The sequence below is a fragment of the Podarcis erhardii genome, assembly GCF_964252035.2.
Source record: "Podarcis erhardii genome assembly, chromosome: 9".
Taxonomy (NCBI): Eukaryota; Metazoa; Chordata; class Lepidosauria; order Squamata; family Lacertidae; genus Podarcis; species Podarcis erhardii.
Window position 1 is genome coordinate 60,591,234 of NC_138512.1, and position 24,262 is coordinate 60,615,495.

Here is a 24,262-nt window from a genome sequence, read left to right on the forward strand (position 1 = left end):
GAAACCATGTTGGCAAAAACACAACTCCACAACGCCATCTGGGGTCACAGTGTTATATCACATATAAAACACATATAAAACGCTTTTTCTTTACCAATCTAACTGAGTCAATGGAATCTTGGTGACTCAACTTCAGATACAAGGAAAGCATTACATCCTAGAAATTGAAGAAGTGGTGCTAATGGCCACTTACTTCTTCGGTGTGCAGCGGCACCTCCATCGCTGCCCAGACGCGACATACCAGTTTGTATGCAGTGCGTCCCTCTTGGCCGCCATGGAGGCTCACGGGTCCCCGCCAGACACCGATTCAAATTGGGACAATCCATGGCGGCCTTAGGGGTGTGTGGCTTGGCAAGCAGACCTGGAAAAGGCAGGCTTCACTCAGGTCCACCTGCCCACTATATATCCCAGCCATCCCTGTGCTCCTCACCCAGTCAGCTGGGAGCGTCACCCACCTGTTCCCTCCCTACGTTATAGTTGCTTGCTGCTTAGCCAATTCCTTTTCCGCTAGGAAGGCCTTGCTGTGGTCTGTTGACGGTTGCTGTATTTGGAGCTGAGAAGGAATTTTCCCTGTGCTACAGGTTTCACCTTCCCCATAGCACTAGTCACAAATTTGGCAGTTTAGGCCTTGGGTGGAATCCTATAGTCTTTCATCCGATTGGGGTGTGTGGTGAAGTGGTGACTCACCCACCCCCTGTTCTCTGTGGCGGCGATAACAGGGTACCCAGTTAGAGGGGTCTGGAGGGAACTCTCTGTGCAAGATGCCAGTTGTGTAGGGCTAGTGGACCATAGGAGCTTTCCTCAGTGTTTGGGGCCATCTGTGTAAATGTGTGTTTTGCAATGGACCCATCCCTGATTTGACCCTGTCATGCCTCAGTTCTCCAGCAGGGGGCTGAGAGGGATACACACCCAATGCCTATGCCAAGGCTTCCTACATCTGAAATCAATAAAGTTTTTGGCCATTTCAATTCCCAGACGGTTGTTTTGTCCTTTCATTTACCTCCTTTTATAGTCAGGCATGCTAGGCAGGGGACTCTGCGACTGGGCACGCAAGCTGATGGAGGAAAAGGAGAGTGGGGAAAATATTGGGGGGTTTTCCCCTGGCAAAACTCTCTTGATGTTTCTTTCTTATGGCTTCTGAAACCTTTTGTTCTGCCTTGTTGGTCATTAAAGTCCTGCACACATATTAAAAAGGCACATCAAGAGATTGAGCCTGAGAAACTTTATGGCTTTGGCCCATAACAGTTAACTGCCAAGAACCTCTTATTTATTAAGGTTGCTTCCTAAGATATGAGAATCAAGCAAGGCTCTTCTTCCCTTTCCAGTAGGATACCTTCATAACTGCCATGAAATATGATTTTGCTCTTTACAGGTGATTGATGCCAGAGTCCCATGAGACTTGGTTGTATGGCTTGATCAGAGGCCAGTCTATTAGGCCCTGTCAGTCCCTCCCTTGCAGCTCTGCACTTGCGGTTAACACTGTTGGTTCCATAGAACTGGCTTTCTCCTAAGTAATTAAACATATTTAATATGATGCCTTTCACAAGAAATTTCTTATGTAGTTCTACGTGGCTATTTTCTTTCTGCATCACAATTATATCTTCAATTTGTATCCTAAAACCATGCCAATCTGTGAACATAAAGTTTGGTTCCAAGTTGATGAAAGCTATGCTTGCAACAAATATTTCACAAGAAAATCGGTAGGGAAAGGTATTTCTTCTTCAGTATATCCAAAAACAGTACACCTTGTGTTTGACAGTTCTTGCAGTCAATTTTTGAAGCAGAAATTTCATTATTTGCTTCACTAATTAAATACTTAATCAGTACAGTTTAGCACGGGCGTCCTGCTTTCAGAAGTAAGTGTAGACACTGATTTGTATCTGACTGTCATGTTCACACAGGACTCACTGATGGAAATGGATGTGTATTTCCATTAAGGGATGCTACTTGTATACAGCTAGAACACTACTGATTTGTACATGGCATTATATAAAACTCTAGTGTAACCACACTTGGAACGCTATATATAGTTCTGTTTCTCTCACCTCGAAAAGCATTTTGTAGAACTGGAAAAGTTTCAGACAATAGCAACTAAAATCAAGGGGATGGAGCAACTCCCCTATGAGGAAAGGTCACAACATAGATCAGTCAGTAGAGCCTGATCCTCTTAACCTCAGAATTGTGGGTTTGAACCCCACGTTGGGGGTCCTGCATTGCTGGGGGTTGGTCTAGATGACCCTCACGGTCCCTCCTAACTCTACAGTTAGTGGGGATTTTTAGTTTAGAGAAAATGTGAGTAATAAGGTGACGTGACAAAAGTGTATAAAACTATGCATGGTTTGGTTTAAGTGGATACAGAAAGGTTTTATTCTGACTCTCATAATACTAGCATTGAGGGACATCCAGTGGAGATAAAGGACAGACAAAATAAAGTACTTCTTCACAGTTAAACTATGGAATTTTCTCTCATAAGGTAGCAATGGCTGCTAATTTGAATGACTTTAAAGGAGGGTTGGACAAATTCATGGAGAATAAGGTTGCCAATGGCTACTAGCAAGGATGACTAGTATTCTAACTAGTTGGAAACTAGTATTCTACTGTTGGAAACAGTATGCCTACCAATTGCTGGGAGTAGCAGTTGTGTAGAGCACTGCTGCATTCAGGTCCTGCTTGTTATCTTGCCAAGCATTTGATTGGCCACAGTGAGAACAGAATGCTGAACTAAATGGTCCTTTGGCAGGTTCTTCTTATGTTCTTACATTTATGTATCAAACCCTGCAGTTAAATTAATGAAATGTTTGGTTTAGGATTCTTTGAGCTATTCCACGAGCAGCTAAGTCTTAAGATACCGTGAAATATATTAACATAATGTACAAATAATAAGTTGTTGGCAAAAAGGTTCTGGATAATCTTTTAGAGGTCCACAGTCAAACTTTTTCATGTGTGAAGCAATATGACTTAAATAATCTAAGTTCCAGAGGGATGCCTTATTCTACATACATATTCAGGACGTGAATAAGAATTGTAATGCTACATTTCCTGTGGGTTAGCAGCTGGAAACACAAACAGATCCTAGTCCCCGTGAAATGTGACTGAGTAATATTTAGAATAATTATCATTGCAGATCTTGCATATGGAAATACAAGCAAATTTGAAGATCAGCATTTTTATGAGTTCTTTTACTTCATAAAATCAGGTGGTGTACTTTACTTCATTTTTGTGTTAGATGCATTTATTTATTTATAAAAATATTTATATACCACTTTGTAAGGAAAAAAATAAATCAAAGTGGTTGACAGCAATAAAGCATAAAACTGGACAATAAAACCCTATAAAAAAGGTAAAAATGGATATCAGTTAACCATTGTGGAAAGATGTATTCTTAATTGCCTGGAAAGACCTGGTGGAATAGAAAAGTTTTCATAAGGCATTTAAAAGCTGACACAGAAAGTGCCTACTGAATGCAGGCATATGCATTGTGCTACACTGTATGCTACTTTTTTAAATTATAGAACCATGCCAAAACAAAAAAGTTTCTACCAAGTTAATTATATTTCTTGGAGAACCCAGTTGTACCCATTCTTTTACGTCCTTACAAAATTGCACGGGAGAGAGTGTACACCTGGGAGTATGGGGATATCTGAGGGCAGTTTCTGAAGGACCACCTTGACCCACAAGGATGATCTTCTACAAGAACCCTGCCTCTGCAAGCATCCCTCATTCATGAGCATCCCTTCCCTGCCTTCAGAAGTGAGATAGGTTGTGGCCAGGAGCAGGGCCTTTTCAGACATCTAAGAGGCTCATCAGACACCACAGCTTATTTCTTCTTTTAATTTGCCTGGGACTTTTGAGATGCTTAACTCTTCTTACATGAAAATCCTCCTGACTACCACTGAACTCAGAGAGCTAGGTTACACTTTTATGCTGCAGTGTTGGCATAGAAGAGAAGTTTGTCTCCATTGATGGGTACTGAGATCATGTGACAATCTTCTTCTTTGGCGATCACTCTTAGCCAAGTAAGATTGCCCTCCACGTGACAATAGAGTTGTGCCAAGATTACGGTTTGGTGATATGCTTTCAATTTATCATATGGCAGTTGCCATTATTATGTGATAAAGATGGCTGTGTAAATCAGCTACACATTACTTTACAGAGCTGTCTGTGGAACAGCATATCCCAAGAAGCTGAAAACAACCGCTTCCTAGTAATATATCATTGTGTGGCTTTATTGATATGACCTCAGCTATATATTATTTTCTGAAAGAAACATTTTGAATTGAAGAGCCTTATTGTGATGTCAGAATACATTACAGCTTTTTTTTTTATTAATATTGCTTTTCCGTATGTGGTTCATGTGTCATCTTCATTAAATAATGCTTAAAACTTTATGTGCGTTCTCCTAGCTACAGAAAATTATGATGCACTGCCATAAAGGGAGTGTGATGTATGATTTAAGTGGTAAAGTCCTTCAAACCAAGCTATGCAGAGGATATAGGTAGAGGATGTTATTTGATTCCCTTCCCCAAGGATTAGCAAAGCTTTGGCATGTTGTTCTTTTGTGTTTATCACGTTAGGACACTTTGAGCTGTTCTAATGAATCCTGAGGTTCAATGATACATTTGCACTAGTGTAGACCCCCTGTTTTAACTGAGACTTGAGTGAAGAGGTGAGGTGAGTCATTTTAGCTCTTAAATGGCGAAATTCTTATTCTCTTCAATGGACACTTTGCTGTACAGCAATTCACGAGAGCCAGTGTGGTGTAGTGGTTAAGAGCGATAGACTTGTAATCTGGTAAACCGGGTTCGCGTCTCCACTGCGCCACATGCAGCTGCTGGGTGACCTTGGGCTAGTCACACTTCTTTGAAGTCTCTCAGTCCCACTCACCTCACAGAGTGTTTGTTGTGGGGGAGGAAGGGAAAGGAGAACGTTAGCCACTTTGAGACTCCTTCGGGTAGTGATAAAGCGGGATATCAAATCCATACTCTTCTTCTTCACTGTTGAACAGGCAGCCCCCCCCCCGCCCCGGGCCATTTGCATGCATTCAATATGTGCATGACCGTGTATACGTGCATTGTGTCAAACCCAGAAGTGGCTCAGAAACGCCATAAAGACATTACTGAAACATCACTAAAAGGGCAGAATGGGGGCAGGGCAGTGTGGAGTGGTGGGTTTGCAGGCCTTTTCAATGGGTTTCAATTACATGTGATTTCACCAATGTGTGAAGTGACTGTCTGGAGGGCACCATGTTGGCTATCCTTGGATTTGGTGGCCATATCAGATTATTCATGTATTTCTTACTGTTTAATGCAAGGAGGTATGCATAGTGTCACCCAAGCAGTCTTTCTACCAGACAGTTACCAGATTCAGAGCTGCTTAGCTTAAGCAAGGCAGTTGCATAATTTTCCTTACGGCCATGTTATTGAAAATCACATAAAGAGGAGAAACTATACATAGGTAAAGCATATGCTTTGCATGGAAAAAGACCAGGACTTCAAAACTTGCAATGAAAAGGATGTCATTAAGCAGGACTGGGAAAGACCTCTGGCTAAGACCTTGGAGAACTGCTGCCAGTCAGGCTAGACGGTACTGGGTAAGATGGGTCAATGGGGGATGTACTCTTGATCATGAAATATTTCTAAATATATAAGGGTAGCAGTTCCGTTGGAAATGACAGCACTTTGCTTAGTCTATTCTCCAGTAACTATAGAACTGAGTCACCTAGTTCTGTTACTAATTAATGCTAAATTTGCATCAATTTACTATGCAAATTTAGCTGCACCAGGGATTGGGAGCCTGTCGAAGTGGTTACAGTATGGGGAATTTGAGGACCTCCAGATGCTGTTGGATTCCAGTTCTAATTAACCCTGCCATCATGGCCAGTGTTGTAGTCACCTCAACTATATTAAGGGAAGCACTTCTAATTTTGGCTCAGCTGTTAGTTTCTTTTCCATATAGCCATATTCATTTTATTATTAAAACTGCCTGTACTAGCTTTCGGTTGTAATTTGATTTTACAAAATAGGTAAATGTCCTTATAATTTAATCTTATATGCTCTTTAAGCCTCCTGCCCTGCATAAACTTGGGCTTACCTTTTTCTACTAAATGAGCTGAATTGGGAGCTTGGGAACAATTAAACTGGCTTTCTTCAACTGATTTCAACAGGATGATCACTGTGTGAGCCATCTGTGATTAAACCCCATTGTGTAACATTCAGAAATCTTCCCACTCAGGCTCTTAAAGAAAAGTAATTCCATTTTAGTGCTCCATATTGTAGGCTTATGTCATTCTCAAAAGACATTGTCTTTGATCAAAGCAACAGCTCTGTTTTAAGGTCAGGCACACTTCAGGCATCTCCATGTTTCCCAGCTGGTGAAAATTTGTTGTTGGGATAGTGGAACAAATTGAAAGGGAGTAATATTTCAATTCTTACACCAAAATACCATGGGTGGAACTCTGTTGCATTATATCCAATGGTAACTTTGGCATATCTTTGTGACATATGAACTGCACTCATTGTTTCTATCCACATTCCATGGATGTTGTTGTTGTTGTTGTTGTTGTTGTTGTTGTTGTTGTTGTTGTATGTGTACCCTGCTCATCTGACTGGGTTTCCCCAGCCATTCTGGATGGCCTCCAACATATATAAAAACATAATAGAACATTAACATTAAAAAACAAATAATTACTACATTGTGTTTTCATTTGTGTAAAGAAATAGTATCTCTTCAGTTATTTTTTTATTTGATTCCATTTATGAGTCATTTCCAATAAAGTGATATTGGATTGAGAGTATGTACATCAGACAGAACTTTCTTTCTTTCTTTCTTTCTTTCTTTCTTTCTTTCTTTCTTTCTTTCTTTCTTTCTTTCTTTAGTTTTATATAGGGTACATGGCAAATGATAATAATATTGCTTATTTTAATGGTCTTTCCCAAATTGTTGGCTTCCGAAGAAAGGTTTGGCAAGAAGGAAGGTTTACCAATCTGATAGCTATACATTTGTAACTATGCCAACAATGTTGTCTTTTGTTACTGGTTGCCATGGGTAAGAAAAAGCAACACATAACCTCTGAACAAAAATAAGACTCTCTACGAGAGGGTCTTCTGAGTCAAAGGTTGGGACCAGTGCTTTAAGCAGGCACAAGTGTATTTTTCATTTTAACAAGTTGCTCTTCATTAATACTAAAGCAATATTTTTTCTTCCTTATCTTCTGTTATATTAGCTATCAGAAAGTTAAAGAGAGTGACATAGTTTGAGAGTAAGCTAACAAGTAAGTATTATATCAAATTTGCTCTGTCCTTGTGGCAAAGGTGAGAGATATGAGAAGAAACATCTGTCAAGCTGCCAAGAGGGGCAAGCTGGAGTCTCTTAATAAAAGTGAGAGATGCAAAGAGCTCTAGTGTGTTTCAAAGCTAGACAGCTACCATTTGTATCATAAATCTTTATCATGACACTACCTACCCTTAATGCAAAATTACATTCTATACTGTTTTCTGAAGCATTTCAAAAATTGTAATAACTGGGAATAGGCTGTAGGCTCCCTGTTTCCAAACAACCACTTTGAAAGAGCTATACTGATCTTTAAAGGCCCATTATGAATTTACATTATTATTATTATTATTATTATTATTATTATTATTATTATTACTACAATTTATTACCCACCTTTCACCCTAATGCCAGGCAACTAAAACACAAAATTAAAAATAGTTTAAAACAAGAAGAAGAAGAGTTTGTATTTGATATCCCGCTTTATCACTACCCAAAGGAGTCTCAAAGCGGCTAACATTCTCCTTTCCCTTCCTCCCCCACAACAAACACTCTGTGAGGTGAGTGAGGCTGAGAGACTTCAAAGAAGTGAAGCTAGCCCAAGGTCACCCAGCAGCTGCATGTGGAGGAGCGGGGAAGCGAACCCGGTTCACCAGATTACGAGTCCACCACTCTTAACCACTACACCAGGCTGTGCAGTTCAGTCAATGGCTATGCATCTGCATTCACACTATGTTCAGTTGATCTGCATAATCCACACAGGTTTTTTGAGTATTTGGTGCCTCAAGCACCCACCTAACCAACAGAGTTATGTTAACAGTATTGACTGGAGCAGGGACATGGAATGAGAACATCACTCAGACCCAGTAACTGAATATTTGCGCTCATGATAAATTGGGAACTGTTACCATATGTCCTCTTTTTCCAGGACACATCCAGTCTCCATAGAGATCCAAAGTTAAAAGTGGAAGTTGGCAAATGTGTCCTCTTTTTTAGCTCTTCAAAATATGTAACTCCAATCAGTGGGTTGCACAGGAAGTTCAAGCAGTGTGTTGTGTCCTAGTTTTGGCTTAGCTGGAGGCAAGAAATATGGTTTCTATATGATTTCCCAGTCACTGACAAATCTTACTATTTTACTTACATTTGGCTATAATAATTCTAGATTAAATTCCACTGAATGGTTCTGTAGTGGCATGACAAATTATACAAAATATGCCACCCTCATTAGACATTGGCTTGAATCCTATAACATGTAATGGACATGTTAGAAAGAGCTAATCAGGAATCTAACATTTTAACTGCAAAGGCACTTAATGGACCATAATGCCTGATATTCTTCACTGTATTATGGCTTTTCAACTCTATTCTACTGAAACAAGATAACTAGTTGGGTACACATGTCATCATTTTCATCCAACTGTCTCCATGCTCCTTGATTACTTTCTTTGACAAGATTCGTAGCAGACAATCCTTATCTCAGTGTGCCCCTGCCCGCCCATTTCTTAATTATGTGCTGTCAAAGACAAATGGGTGCTTAAAGGATGTCTTAGTATTTACATACTCTTTTGTCACCTTTCTTAACTTTGCTGTCCGGGTGGAAGACTTCTAATAATTACAATAATAGTACATCAGAGAAGTTATGTCAGCCTTGTGCATACTATTAATGCATTAATGTGTCAAAACAGCAGTGAATGACACAGCTCCAGGCAGTCTTAAAAGCTACTAATGGTAGTCCCACTCCAAGGCATTGATTTGTAAGCAACCCTAAAGCTATAAAACTTTCCTACTGATATATGGTTTCACAAGCTTTGTATGTACTAACCATTCAACTCATTTTTAGTATACGGCCAACAGCTGTTTGAAGAAGAGAACCATATAGAAAGACAACATGTGCCATATTACTGTGTTAGAAAATTACTAATGAATGGTAATAAAGTAATCAGATAATTGAAACAACTAATTTGCTAAAGGTCCACATTCTGTTGTTAGATACCCCAGGACAAAGTAAGGTTTGAGGTGGAATTAATCATGCAATTGGTTTCTGTAGTTCTTTTGGTTCAGAGCAGTTTCTTGGTTAATCCAAAAGAGTTTAACCATTTAGAAAAACAGCAAGACCATATATTTTGTCTTGGAGCTATGGCAATGTAGCAATTCTCCACTGAAACCATTTTTGGGATGTGGCTTGCATTTCAGAGACAGCTTCAAAGACAGATCCAGAATTGTTTTTTAGAGCATATGCCTGCTGTGTAACTCAAAGCTCAGTGTCAATCTGAGCAAAACAAATTCCTTCCAGTAGCACCTTAAAGACCAACTAAGTCAGTTCTTGGTATGAGCTTTCGTGTTCATGCACACTTCTTCAGATACACAGTGTGCATGCACACGAAAGCTCATACCAAGAACTGACTTAGTTGGTCTTTAAGGTGCTACTGGAAGGAATTTGTTTTGTTTTGACTATGGCAGACCAACACGGCTACCTATCTGTAACTGTCAATCTGAGGTGCACATTTAATAAATCCCTTCTCTGAGTTGGCTTTATTTCCTTCACCTGCAGATACAATAGAATTACTGTTCAAATGCTATACTTCATTTTCACTTTTTTGGGGGAGGAGGGGAATGTGTACTCAAAATGTGTGCTCAAAACTTAATTGTTAAAACCAATTTAAAAATGCTAATTATTTTCCCACTATTCTCTTGGTGATAAATATGCTGATTGGAAAGATTACATCTTTGTAATTTTTTTAAGTGTCATTACCTGAATATATGTTCTGGAATCTGAAACTTGCAATAAAATGACAAGCTTAGAGCAAAGGTAAATGATGGAATTAATGTAGATGATGAGACTTCTTTTTTGTATTTCAGAAATTGCTGACAGCTTGTAGATTCTTATCAGCACAGCTCATTCAACCTTTAAATTGCTTCTCATTCTGTACATAGCTCATATACTGTATGATCAGGAAATATTATACTAGAGTTGTATGATAATGTTTTGGAGACAATATTATTTTATCCACTTCTGAATGCATTCATTGAGCCTATTGAAATGCATGTAATATAATAACATTATCCTATGATTCTCCTGGGGTTTGCCATAGACCATGGAAAGGCTGTATAAGCACACAGGAAACTATTTAGGTGTGAGAAGCAACTGAGGATTATGAATTACATTTTGAGTTCTCACTAAGCTTATTGCTCTATTGTCTGTTACTGCAGAGGTATAAAGAAATCATCTCATCTTCTGTGAAAATAAATTCTACTCAGCGTGAAATAGGAGAAAATCTCTTAACCCCGGTTATTTTTTCGATTTATGCAGCCCCAGTTTCTGTGGACCAGCTTTTGCACTAGCTTATAAAGCTGTTCATCGGAAAAGTCCTTGTTATTATTACCATTCTCATTTACTACTGTTTATATAACACCTCTCTGTTTATCGACAGTGACAATTTCCCAGATACACATGAAACTAAGACAAGAAATGAAATTAAGAGCCATTTCCATTCATGTGCATGTGTGCTTGAACATAGTATGTGCAAGTGTGCATTGCTAATCAGTTATACTTACAGAATCCTAACTGATATCCTAGAAAGTCTTATTGAATCACAACTGCGCCCAGAGAAGAACCAGCATCTTTTTGACTGTTTTTATGCAGTGATCTGAATATGCTGACTTTTTCAAGCATCCTGCTGCAGCCTCATCCCAGGATGTGAGAATTCAAAATATTTTAAGCATTTAAATGTTTTGGTTTTAACTTTACTCAGTTAACAATCAGTATATTTAAATAAAATGAAAAACACTCAGTTGAATGGGGTTCCTCAACAGAAGCATCTTAGCCAACTTGCCTTGTAGCTCCTATATTGACGGATATCTGCTCTTGTCTCAGCTGTGACCAAAAACCTAATGTTTCTCTCCCCACTCCTTTCTGTTTGGAATACTTGATTGCCTGCAATTTTAATCTACAGGTGCTTTCAGGTCATTTGAATTGTAAATGAGAAATTTCATCCACTGCCTTTGTGTCCCCATTCTTGGAAATAATATGCATTGAAATCGGAGCTATTAGGAGGATTAGGCGTACTTAGCCAAATTACTACATGAGGAACTCGAGTTTTTAGTATTTACAGATGAGAAAATTATTTACTAGATGTTTATTTTATGCAAATACTTTTGTCAAGCTGCCTAATGAGCTACAGCACAAAAATTAATCTAATTACATAATGTGGTATCCGCTGGAAATATAGTGGGTGTTTTTTTCAATATGCTGCAAGATCCTCTTCAATGGCTCGCTATTATGGCTTCTCACAACAGTGGGTAAGTGGAATATATAAAGCTGGAGGAATTCTGAGGAAAATTAAAGCAGAAAATGCATTAATCAACAAATCACCACTATGTTTCCATTACAGTGGTGCCCCGCAAGACAAACGCCTCGCAAGACGGAAAACCCGCTAGACGAAAGGGTTTTCCGTTTTGGAGGCGCTTCGCAAAACGAATTTCCCTATGGGCTTGCTTCGCAAGACGAAAATGTCTTGCGAGTTTCTGCGGGGTTTTTTCCCCCTTCCCCCCCTTTTAATAAGCCGCTAAGCCGCTTATCAGCTGATCCGCTAAAAGCCGCTAAACCGCTAATAGCGCTAATCGGCTCAGCTGTCAATGGGCTTGCTTCGCAAGACGAAAAAACTGCTATACGAAGAGCCTCACGGAACGGATTAATTTCGTCTTGCAGGGCCCCACTGTAATCCCTTGCAGGTCTGGTATTTTCATTTTTGGGCCGATAATATTGTTACAAAAAACAACAACACTGGGTGGTACATAATGTCCTGCAAGTGAACATTCTTCTCCCTACAGCCTCCTGCACCAAACATTTGGCAGACGAGCATTGTTAGGTTGCACCAGTTTATGTTGTTTTATTGAGACAATTCATTTAACAATATTTGGGAGTTCAGTCTATGCATTTAACCTAAATTTTAAGATTTCAGGGAAATATATTGTAACATAAATTTAAGTGTATATATTGAATCAACATACTCTTTTTGGCATATCAGAGAATGAAAGAGATTTATACCCATACAGTCTGTGGCACAGAAGCTCCACAGCCACCGAGGAGCTGCTTCTCTGTGTTTCTGTATGTTGTGAAGAAATAATTCCAGGGAACTCTGTATCATTGTGTGCTGAACTAAGTAAGAGAGTTGGGACCACAGACAGGGAGAGAAACTTAATGACTCAGGGAAGGCACAGATGAAGGGAACAGCCACCACGAAGTGAGTCACACAAGCAGTGCAGAGAAAGAGCAGGAGGGACAGAGAAAATTAGGAGTTGAACGCAGCCTTGCTTAAATAAAGTTACCCTGCTGCTTGACTCTTAATGATAGCTAACACCACTCACTCAAGCGAGTAAGGGCCAATTCAGACACACGTTCAAGAGGACAGCTCCCCTTTTCCCACATTGCGGGAGGAGTTCTGGGACCTCCCAGTGACCTGGCTGTGGGTGGAGGGATGCTGCCAACATCACTAGGATGGCCAGCTGTGTCACGCTTCCTGACCGACCAATCCGGTTAGCCGGGGGGCGTGGCCACTTGCCGTTTAAACCATGGCGTGGCTGAGCGGCGGCCTCCATTCATCCCTGTCTGTCCCATTCTGCCTGTCATATGCATATGGTAGCATATGGCCTGGGGCATGCAAATGTACAATCAAATCCCACGATAAATCCTCTTCAAGAAGAGGGTGGAAGGATTTCGGAAATCCGGGGAATTGCCTATATGACTGTACACAGATAAGCCTGGTGCCATAAGTTTTTATTTATTCATTCATTTTAAAAATTGGTACTCGACTCTTTAATCACATTATCAGGTAAGTTTCTAATAAAATATTAACACACACAATAAAATAGCTAATACACACATTTTTATTTTTATCTTATGCATAGCAAGGCTGTGTGTTTTTGAGCCTGCCGCCTAAGCTCATATAGATCTAAGAAGTCCCAGTGTGATGAGAAGCACATACAGCAGAAATTCAACAAGTCAATACTTTCTTTAATATACACAGATAACTAATACAAAAAAATAATTGGAGAAAGAGAGAAATAAACTACTAGGTCAAATTCACCTATTGTACAATTCCAGAGAGAGAGAGAGAGAGAGAGAGAGAGAGAGAAATGGAAGCCTGTGGAAATTCATACATGCAATGGAAGTCTGGATTTTCCCCTTGTGACTAAAAGTACTACTGACAGAAAAATTAATATGTATGTGCTGCATTTCCCCCTTCCATTTTTAAATAAAGCTCAATGGAAAAAAATATTTTAAAACAATTTTAAATTCAAATGCCAAGCCATGTTACCTTTTTGCATCCACTAGAATTGCATAGCCTAGGGCTATAATCACAGAGAGGTTACATCTTGCATCCTTCTGAATTTTCATGAACTGTTTTTTGATTGGGTACTATTTAATAGGAATGAGGGGTATTTTATTGACGAAAGGATCTTACTTTAGCTGCACAATTGTATGTATGTGCTACCATTAGGATCTTAGTAGGACTATATTTAACTAATAACTTTTATTTTAGGAAGGATGGATAAGGGAGAGAGATAAAATGTTTGTATATAAGAGAATTGTAATACAAACTTCAGTGGTCAGTTGTCTAGCAAGATGGTGTGTTGTGTGAATACATTAATTTGGTGGTCCTGGCTTTTAAATATATTGCATTTCAATCTCAGATTCCATATGTCTGCATTTTCCCCCACGTCTGTCTTCAAGCCTCCAGACATTAAATGAATAAATCATAAAGCAAGAGACTCAAAACTTTGGGTTGTGGTGGCTGGCCTAGCTCACAATATTGACGCTTGCTGAGCAATTTATTGTTTCAGCAGGGTTTCCATTTGCTTTATGTGTTTTCTGTGCAGGTAGGGGCAGGTTTTCAGTAGGGTCTCTGCTTCTGGGCTTTTAAAATATATTAGATGAAATTAACTGGAATTCCGTTGTACGTTTCATATATGGAAGGAACTGGCTGGCCAAGGCTAGATGTACTGTTATTAGGTTCATGGTTTGCATTATTAAAAATCCATGGCTACCCTTGTTTTGGGCAGTGCTGCTGAGAGCTGGCACTGGGCCTAGGGGAAGATATGTGATCGGAGGTCCCTTCCTAAATTTTCCTACAAATCAAATTTTAGTACTTTCCTTCAACAAGTTCATAAGTGACTTAGGTTTAACTTAGGGTAAGAGAAGCTAAACATAAATGAAAAGCGTTTATCAGAACGGGATAGTTAATGTGATTATAAAAAAACAACACCATTCATTCGTATGCTCCAATCAGAGGTCATAAACATTGCTCTTCAGCTGATAGAAATGCAGCTTGGATTTGCCTTTCTTGTTTTGCTGCCTGCCTCACGGCATTAGTCCATGCCTGAGCTAATCTCTTCTTTTTGGACATGTAGCTACTGACCTCCGCCTCTGATCTATGTTGATCAGTACTTCCGAGAGCTTTTTGCTGGCGATTATTGATTTGTCTGATGTGTAGTCAAGTTGCTTGCTGCCTAGGTCAATATCTGTGTAGACTGATCAACATTATTTTTACTCTTTGGTTGGTCTTATAGTCAGATCCAGGTCCCCACCATGGCCTTTTGCTCAAATAACAAGGATTGTAGCAGTTAAGCAAAGTGTTTCCAAATCTACCTTTCAGCTTACATGACGCGTAAATACAAACTTTCTGTGCTCTACAGCAACATTGATCTTTTCACCTGCTGAGGAATTCATGTGTGTCTTCTACAAAACCTCTGCATGGCAAATCTTTTAGAGTGTGCATTCAGTTCACATAGGCCTGTTGGACTTGTGTGAGGAATGTAGCATAAAACACACCCTCTTCACTGGTGGTCTAGCTGTTTTTTTGGAACACGTTTGCTATTACTAATTAGTTCAGTGCGGAAGGCCTGATAATCTCCCAAGGAACCCTGCAATTCCCTGGCACATAGTTCAAAAACCACTGTCATAGAAGAATGGGTCCATTTGTTTCACATAGCCCATTGTTCCACAATACTTTATTCCAGACTCAGTTATTTTTTAGGTTTGAAATGCTAGATTCAGGATCTGATGGCCCAACACATTGTGAAAAACAGGGATGCATCTCAATAGAATTTGTGGCATTATAGGAAGGAAATTAAATCCTACATTTTCAGTAAATTCTAGTGGGTTGGCTTGATGACTGTGACTGTCTTGCTCTGCATACAAAAGGACTCCTTCCATTCAGAGATGGAGCTCTACAGGTTAAACTCGAAAAATTAGAATATCGTGGAAAAGTTCATTTATTTCAGTAATTCAACTTAAAAGGTGAAACTAATATATGAGATAGACTCATGACATGCAAAGTGAGATATGTCAAGCCTTTATTTGTTATAATCATGATGATCATGGCGTACAGCTGATGAAAACCCCAAATTAACAATCTCAGAAAATTAGAATATTAAATGAAATCAGCAAACCAAGGACTGCAAATAGAGCAATATTGGACCTCTGAGTAGTAGAAGCATGCATATGTACTCAGTACTTGGTTTGGACCCCTTTTGCATCAATTACTGCCTCAATGCGGCGTGGCATGGATGCTATCAGCCTGTGGCACTGCTGAGGTGTTATGGAAGACCAGGAAGCTTCAATAGCACCCTTCAGCTCTTCTGCATTGCTCGGTCTCATGTCTCTCATCTGTCTCTTGGCAATGCCCCTTAGATTCTCTATGGGGTTCAGGTCAGGTGAGTTTGCTGGCCAATCAAGCACAGTAATCCCATGGGCATTGAACCAGGTTTTGGTACTTTTGGCAGTGTGGGCAGGTGCCAAAGTCCTGCTGCAAAATGAAGTCAGCATCCCCATAAAGCTCATCTGCAGAAGGAAGCATGAAGTGCTCCAAAATCTCCTGGTAGACGGCTGTGTTGACCCTGGACTTAATGAAGCACAGTGGACCAACATCAGCTGATGACATGGCCCCCCAAATCTCTTTTCTGATGAGAGCAGCTTTTGCATCTCATTTCGAAACCAAGGACCCAGAGTCTGGAGGAAGAATGGGGAGGCACACAATGCCAGATGTTTGAAGTCCAGTGTGAAGTTTCCACAGTATGTATTGATTTGGGGAGCTGCCTAGAGCAGGCACAGGCAAACTCTGGCTCTCCAGATGTTTGGGACTACAATTCCCATCATCCCTAGCTAACAGGACCAGTGGTCAGGGATGATGGGAATTGTACTCCCAAAAATCTGGAGGGCTGGAGTTTGCCCATGCCTGGCCTAGAGATAATTCCTTCTCCTTCCGGTACCACTTTGCACACTGTTCCTGAGGCTTCCCCAACCCTCATGAGCAGATTTGTGGAGAGCAAAAGGGGCAGCAGGGGGAAGAAGGAAAGGCTGTAAATAACCTCCTCATCCTTCTGCCCATGCAGTGTCCAGTAAGTGAAGTTCCACCAAAGACATATCCGGAGTCAATCATTGTTTTAAATAGAAACTTAGGCACAGCATTCCTGTTTTGCGCAATGCACATTTTGATGAAATCAAAGACAGGATTTAAAATCACTTTTGATACAGAACCGCTCCTTTGATCTTTTAAGGAAGGGCAGCATTTCTCTGCTGCCAGTAGTTTGTGAAATCAAGCAGGAAAGCTGTAGTAAACTGGTGTAATGTGTGTTGTTGTAAGATTTATGTTTACTTTTTCTCAACATTTCATGTTTGCGTGTACCTGTTTTGACGAACTGAAAAGCACTAAGTAAAGAAGGGGCAAGGAGAGGAAAGACAATAGAGTGGGAAATCAAATCAGGGTTTAACTGTTTAATACATTTCAGTCACATAGAACCAGGAAGGTGCTTGAAATCTCTCTCTCTCTCTCTCTCTCTCTCTCTCTCTCTCTCTCTCTCTCTCTCTCCCCCTCCCTCCCTCTCTTCTACCTGATAGTTTCCCATGGCACTCAAACCTGACATTATGATTTATCTCATCAGTGGGTGGATTGGGGTTGGGATTTTGAAGTTCATTCTTCACTTATTCTCAGTGTGCCTCAGTGAGTATTGAAAAATGTGTACTTATATTTAAATAAAAGACTTGCTCTGCCATCACACCTGAGATGTACTTGGGTGCACAATCTCTCTAAAAGATTGTCTCCTTGTAGGATACATATAAAGTGTGAAGTGGCCCTTGGCCTCAACCATTCACTGAGATCATATTATTTTGCTGCTACTTCATTGAGAAGAGGAAAGTTGAGTAGCAAAGGAATCCTCATATTATTCCCAGAGGTGAAGTGCAAAGGTGGCTAAGGAAACCTTCATAAACTTCATTTCCTAGCAGCTTTATTTCCCCCAAAACCATTTCTCAAATCAGTTTATGTTACCGCCTAATTGATCTGCAAGATAAAACCATAATATAATATTATATGTTTCTGTTTTCATAGCTGAGTCCACTTCTGAAAGATACAGTCCTGAAGAGAACATTCAATGCAACATTGAATAATCCGGTTGTGATTCAAGTGGGCAATTCCATTTACAGACCTATGACAGAGAAAGATATTTTCTGTGTGTCAAATGAACTAGTCTCGAAAAAGTGAGTATGATAACTTCACCCTTCCTGTCTTTGTATTTACTATTTACTAAGAAATGCAGGCTGGTAAACAGGGAATTGACAGGCGTATTTTGCTAAGATTTTCTGCACTTTGAATTAAAGCGAACAGTTTTCACTTGAAGAGTTTAGGTCTGAAGATTTAAAAACTACTAATAAATTAGATGGAAACTGTTCTATAGCTCATCTCCTTAAACTAAAGACCAATCTATGCAAGTCTTATAATGCAAAGGCTAGGCTATATTTTACTTAGTCATGAATACAAGATTCTGGGACCATAGAAGAAGAAAAAGAAGAAGAAGAAGAAGAGGAGGAGGAGGAGGAGGAGGAGTTTGGATTTGATATCCCACTTTATCCCTACCCTAAGGAGTCTCAAAGCAGCTAACAACCTCCTTTCCCCTCCTCCCCCACAGCAAATACTGTGAGTGAGGCCACGAGACTTCAAAGAAGTATGATTAGCCCAAGGTCACCCAGCAGCTGCATGTGGAGGAGCAGAGACCTGGTTCACCGCTCTTAACCACTACACCACACTGGATGATGATGATGATGATTTTATATCCCGCCCATCTGGCTGTGTTTCCCCAGCCACTCTGGGCTGCTTACAGCATATATAAAACATAATAAAACATCAAACATTTTTAAAAAAGAACATCATACAGACTATAAATAAACCAATAAATCAATAGAAACTAACAACAACAACAACATTAATAATAACAGTTTACAGTTATACACAAATTACAATAACTATCAACCCCAACTAAACATTTAACCAACTCCAACCCAACAAAAACAAAACAGAGGAACTAAAATTAAATCATTTTAAAACATTTTAGCCAGTTGCTCCAACCCAAGAGTTGTTCCGGCAAAGTCCCTTAGGCCTCCCAGGAGCCTCTTTTAGCTGTTCACAGTGAGTCTGGGCCCTGCCCCCTAGGCCAGGTGGAAATGGGCCTTGCAGCAGGGAGCAGTCTTCCGTCCAATACTCCAGAAGCAGCAATGGATGGACAGAGTCAGGCAGAAATTTTTATTCTGAGAATCAAAGTTAAAAGAGCCTATGCTCAGAGCTTTTCAGGAGGATTGGATGGACAAATTTTGGTGTCGTCTTCCCTCAGTTCAAATGTATCATGTATACAGGTCAGGTGGCCTCCTACCAGTTATTCATATATAATAAGGAAGAGGATAACAACAACAACAACAACAACAACAACAACAACAACAACAATTTATTATTTATACCCTGCCCATCTGGCTGGGTTTCCCCAGCCACTCTGAGCAGCTTCCAACAAAACACTAAAATACAATAACCTATTAAACATTAAAAGCTTCCCTAAACAGGGCTGCCTTTAGATGTCTTCTAAAAGTTTGGTAGTTATTTTTCTCTTTGACATCTGGTGGGAGGGCATTCCACAGGGTGGGTGCCACTACCGAGAAGGCCCTCTGCCTGGTTCCCTGTAATTTGGCTTCTCGCAGCTAGAGAACCACCAGAACACCCTCGGCGCTGGACCTCAGTGTCCAGGCAGAACGATGGAGGTGGAGACGCTCCTTCAGGTATACTGGACCGAGGCCATTTAGGGCTTTAAAGGTCAGCACCAACACGTACTGGGAGCCAGTGTAGGTCTTTCAAGACCAGTGTTATATGGTCTCGGCGGCCGCTCCCAGTCACCAGTCTGGCTGCCACGTTCTGGATTAGTTGTAGTTTCAGGGTCACCTTCAAAGGTAGCCCCACATAGAGCGCATTGCAGTAGTCCAAGCGAGAGATAACCAGAGCATGCACCACTCTGGCAAGACAGTTCGTGGGCAGGTAGGGTCTCAGCCTGTGTACCAGATGGAGCTGATAAACAGCTGCCCTGGACACAGAATTGACCTGTGCCTCCATGGACAGCTGTGAGTCCAGAATGACTCCCAGGCTGCGCACCTGGTCCTTCAGGGGCACAGTTACCCCATTCAAGACCAGGGAGTCCTCCACCCCTGCCCACCTTCTGTCCCCCAGAAACAGTACTTCTGTCTTGTCAGGATTCAGCCTCAATCTGTTAGCCGCCATCCATCCTCCAACCGCCTCCAGACACTAACACAGGACCTTCACCGCCTTCACTGGTTCCGATTTGAAAGAGAGGTAGAGCTGGGTATCATCCGCATACTGATGAACACCCAGCCCAAACCCCCTGATGATCTCTCCCAGCGGCTGCATGTAGATGTTGAAAAGCATGGGGGAGAGGACAGAACCCTGAGGCACCCTGAGGATGAAGGGACATGATGAATGGGAATGTTCACCCACACCTACATTAAGCAGGGACAATTGGGAAAGCCTAATTAAATGCACCCCTCTCTTTTCATACAGACAAAATGAAACCACAGTAGCTGGGTCCCTTTGAAGGTTGTCCTGTGAAGAAATGTCAGCAGTTTGATGACGTCCTCATATCATTTGTTTGCTTTGTCTTCTGGGATATAAAAACTGCTCTTGCAATATATCTTCTTTATTTTTCTTCTTTGTGAAGTTCTCTTCCTTGTGCCTGGTCTTTTGCAATTTCTACATTTCTGCTTTTATATCATAACCATTAATAAAGTTATTTGGCAAATTAATATATTGTTCTTTGCAAGAGCACACACAAGTCCAGATTTTTGGATGAATGTATGAAAGCCAGAATATGTTAATGACATATCTGAATATTAGTGTATGTTTTTGGCCTGAGCTATCAGTCAGCAGGAGTGGCAAACATAATGGCTTTTGCAACATTATAGATATCTCTAAATTCATGTAGATTGCAGAAACAGCTAGAAGAAATACAAGTATGTGCATGAGATTCTTTGCTATTAAAAAATGAATTGTATTCTACTAAGTTACACTCAGAGAAGACTCATTAAACGTAATGAACCTAAGTTAGTCATGCCAATAATTTAAATAGGTCTATTCTGGGAAGGTATAATATTTTATACAACCTTGTATTGCATCTTGGTTTTCAGCCATTCTGGTTAGAGGTCTGTAAACATATTTTTAAACATCTCAAATACTTCATAAGTTGCTTCAGGTTTCTTAAGACCCAGCTCTATGAGAGTATACAAACAACATGCATGACAAGCGGGATCTGCGATAAAAGATCAGGCTTCTCAATTGTCATTGGATCTTACCCAAGTAGAAATGGTGCCTTGCAGCAGAAGTTCAACCCCCAAGTGGGGACTGCAAGAGCAGAAAACAGTGATATGACAAAGGAATGGGGCAAAGAAGTGAGTCCCCGTGTTCCCCACTCATGCAATAGCAAATGCATGAATTTAAATGCCTGACCAGGGCTTTTGAGCAATATACCTCCATTCACTGCCCCTCCCCCAATGGTAACCTACTTACTTTATCAAACCTTTATTAGGCATTATGGAAATAAAACCTTAAAAGAGAAAATAACATATAAAAGCCTTGAAATATATATAAAAAGGCAGCAGTTTGCTAAATGCATATATATATATATACATATAGAGTCAGTGGTTTTCCTTGTTAACCTGCTCCTTGGAGGACTGCTACCAAAAACTCGGCTACCCCCGCCGTTACCCTTTGGTCAACGTCGGATAGGTAGAATCCCACACATTCACCTTGCTGCGGTTCCAGACCACCCAAAAGAGGGGACAGCACGCGTTGACGGAGCGTACTGTACAATGGGCAATGAAGGAGAATATGCTCTACAGTGTCCGGGACATTCATAGAGCATCTGCAGAGTCTCTTGTTTCTAGGAATGTTTTGATATCTTCCCCTGACAAATGCTGAGGGAAAAACATTCAAACGGGCCAGCATAAAAGCCCTACGTTGGGCTGGGATTATTAGTTTAGTGACGTAATTGGCTCTGCTATCTAAGATATTTAATTCATAGAATAGCAGGCGGCCGAAGGGTTCTCTTCCCCCCCGCCGTTCTAACCCTAATTAGCCGTTTAACGGCTCTCGCTCACATTCGCTGTTTTGACCGTTGACTTTCAGCGATTCGAATTCTTTCCAATGGTAACCATGTAGAAAGAACATTTGGATAGGGCTCAAATCAGCATGTACATTGATCCTCCACTTGGGAACAGTGGAGTAGCCAATCCAAATTCATCTAGTACGAAGGGAAACCAGTTTAGGGTTGTCTAAAAGTACCAACATGTCTGTTGAAGACATTGGTCCAAACGTTAAGAGATAAGGCTTTGTTTAGCACACACAGTGCTAAAACCAATTGACCACTACATGATGCAACAAATTTGACACAAATTAAGTTTTAATCTCATATGCTTTCCAAATATATTTGCAGCCCTCCTCATATAATGTAGGATGTCATCCTTCTCAGTCTATATAGTGCTTTTAGAGTGTTTAAAGCTCTTTACTAACATTATTAAAACAACAAAGAGTCGGTTTTGTTGAGAACGAAAACCTTTTTGCCACAATGTGGCCATAGAAATGTGTGATTCACGGGAGACTGTCCCACAATCTCTTAGAGTTGGGTCTTCTGGCTTAGTTTAATGATGACTAAAGCCTAATATTTAAGCAGGCTGTCAATGGCCACAGAAGCCAGAATCATTAAAGAATAACTGGAAAATGTGCATAATTTGTACTCTGGAGTGTAGGCTCAAATCTAATTTTATGTGGGTGGTATATGGATGCAAAGTGCTGGTCTTAGCAAAACACTGAAAGCTAACTACCAATTAAAAAGCATTCTGTAATATATCATTGCTATATTCAGCAATAAAGTGTCTTAAATTCACTGTAACCATTGATAACTTCTTTTATCACACCCTAATAAAGACTGCGCAGAGCTACTAGATCACATCCTATTATGGAGTCATTCACAGCAATATTAGCTGTGTGGTATACAGTGAGCGGCATGATTCATAGCCATCTTCATACAACTCACACTTTTAAAATGGTAACAGAAATTTGCAGCTGGTGAAAATGTCTTTAAGCCTGCTACTTTATCAAACATTTAAGAAAAGAGCACGAAGAGTGCCATTTTTATTTTATTTTTGGCAGCTGTGAACAGGATTATCTAAGGAAACTAACCAACATCCAGTAAAACAGAATGCTGTTTAATTGCTAAACATGCTCAATATTTTCAAAAGAAAATTACCTGGTGCCACAGATGCCACAGAAATAAATGGGACTTGCATTTGAGTATATGTGTGCTCCACAGGAAAACGAGAAATCATGTTATGACCCTATCTCCCACGTCTGAATATCTTGCCCTTACTTTGTTGTCATTTTGATTTTACCTCCATGTGATACACATTAGTTGCCATAGGCTAAACCATTATGAAATTGATTGAATCAATTTATTTTCCGAAGAGCAACTCAAACTATGCAGTAGTAACTAACTGTGTAAACCTATGGATATTGACATAAAAGTAAGCCCCATTGGACTGGGACTTACTCCTTTGTAAGGACATTTAGGATTGCTGTCTAAGCCTCCCTAATCCAATCTCTCTTTCTCTCTGTCTTCAGCTGTGATCCCCACCACTACAGTGTTTATATAACTGATCTGAAAATTATATGCTTTCCTATAAGAAGGGGAGAGCCCTTAACTTATGTTTTGAAGCAAATAACCAAAAGCTTGGCAGCAGAGGACTCGCCCTACCATTTTTATGTGTTTTCAAACAATGCTGTGGCATTTGAATGATGACCATGGTTAAACAAGATGCCAACCTCAACTGGATTTAAATGGGTATTTTTATAGTTCCATGTTCAACCTTGAGTACAGTGGTACCTCGGGTTAAGAACTTAATTTGTTCTGAAGGTCTGTTCTTAACCTGAAACTGTTCTTAACCTGAGGTACCATTTTAGCTAACGGGGCCTCTGCTGCCACCGCACCGCCATGGCGCGATTTCTGTTCTCATCCTGAAGCAAAGTTCTTAACCCGAGGTACTATTTCTGGGTTAGCGGAGTCTGTAACCTGTAACCTGAGGCACCACTGTAAATTATTGGATTACTATACGGGTAGACAGAAGATTCACCCAGAATTTTGTTGCCTCTCACTAACTATTAGTCAATATGATATGATTGGGTTAGGGCTAAGAGGTTTGATGGCCACAGCCCTATTGGATTAAATCCTACATCTACAGGTGTTTGGTTTTCCTTAGTTTCTTTCACTTTAAAATGTTACTTGCAACACCTAGAGTATAAAACATGTAATCTTTTGTATATCCCAGCTCAGTTGGTTAGGGAGTGGTGCTGATAACACCAAGGTTTGATTCCCGTATGGATACATATTCCTGTATTGCAGGAGGTTGGTGTTAAGTTGTGGGTGAACATATCAGACGACACAGCGATTCTTCAAACAGCTCTTGTTTATTCACAGGTCAGAACATAACTGAACTGCAGGGTTCAGTCAGCCTGCTTATATAGAGCTCCAGTACAATGTAACTGTAACAATTTTCTAAAACTATCCAGTCACTGAACGTCACTTTCGATCCCTTATTTGCATAACTATCTACAGT

General features: G+C 40.3%; 1 protein-coding gene and 1 long non-coding RNA gene across 2 annotated transcripts in view; one reads left to right on the plus strand and one right to left on the minus strand.

The window, feature by feature from the left end:
- Positions 1 to 20,287, plus strand: part of STPG2 (sperm tail PG-rich repeat containing 2) — a 211,159-nt gene extending 190,872 nt beyond the window's left edge. The window contains exons 13-14 of the mRNA XM_081876928.1: positions 17,658 to 17,806; positions 20,160 to 20,287. Of these exons, the coding sequence (XP_081733054.1) occupies positions 17,658 to 17,806; positions 20,160 to 20,193 (183 nt within the window). The 3' untranslated portion in view covers positions 20,194 to 20,287. The remainder of the gene's footprint in view (positions 1 to 17,657; positions 17,807 to 20,159) is intronic.
- LOC309350444 lies at positions 20,242 to 23,589 on the minus strand. Its single transcript, XR_014160378.1, has 2 exons — positions 21,820 to 23,589; positions 20,242 to 21,160 (listed from the first exon to the last, which is right to left on the minus strand). It is a non-coding gene; the product is annotated as an uncharacterized lncRNA (long non-coding RNA).
- Positions 23,590 to 24,262: the final 673 nt, after the last annotated feature.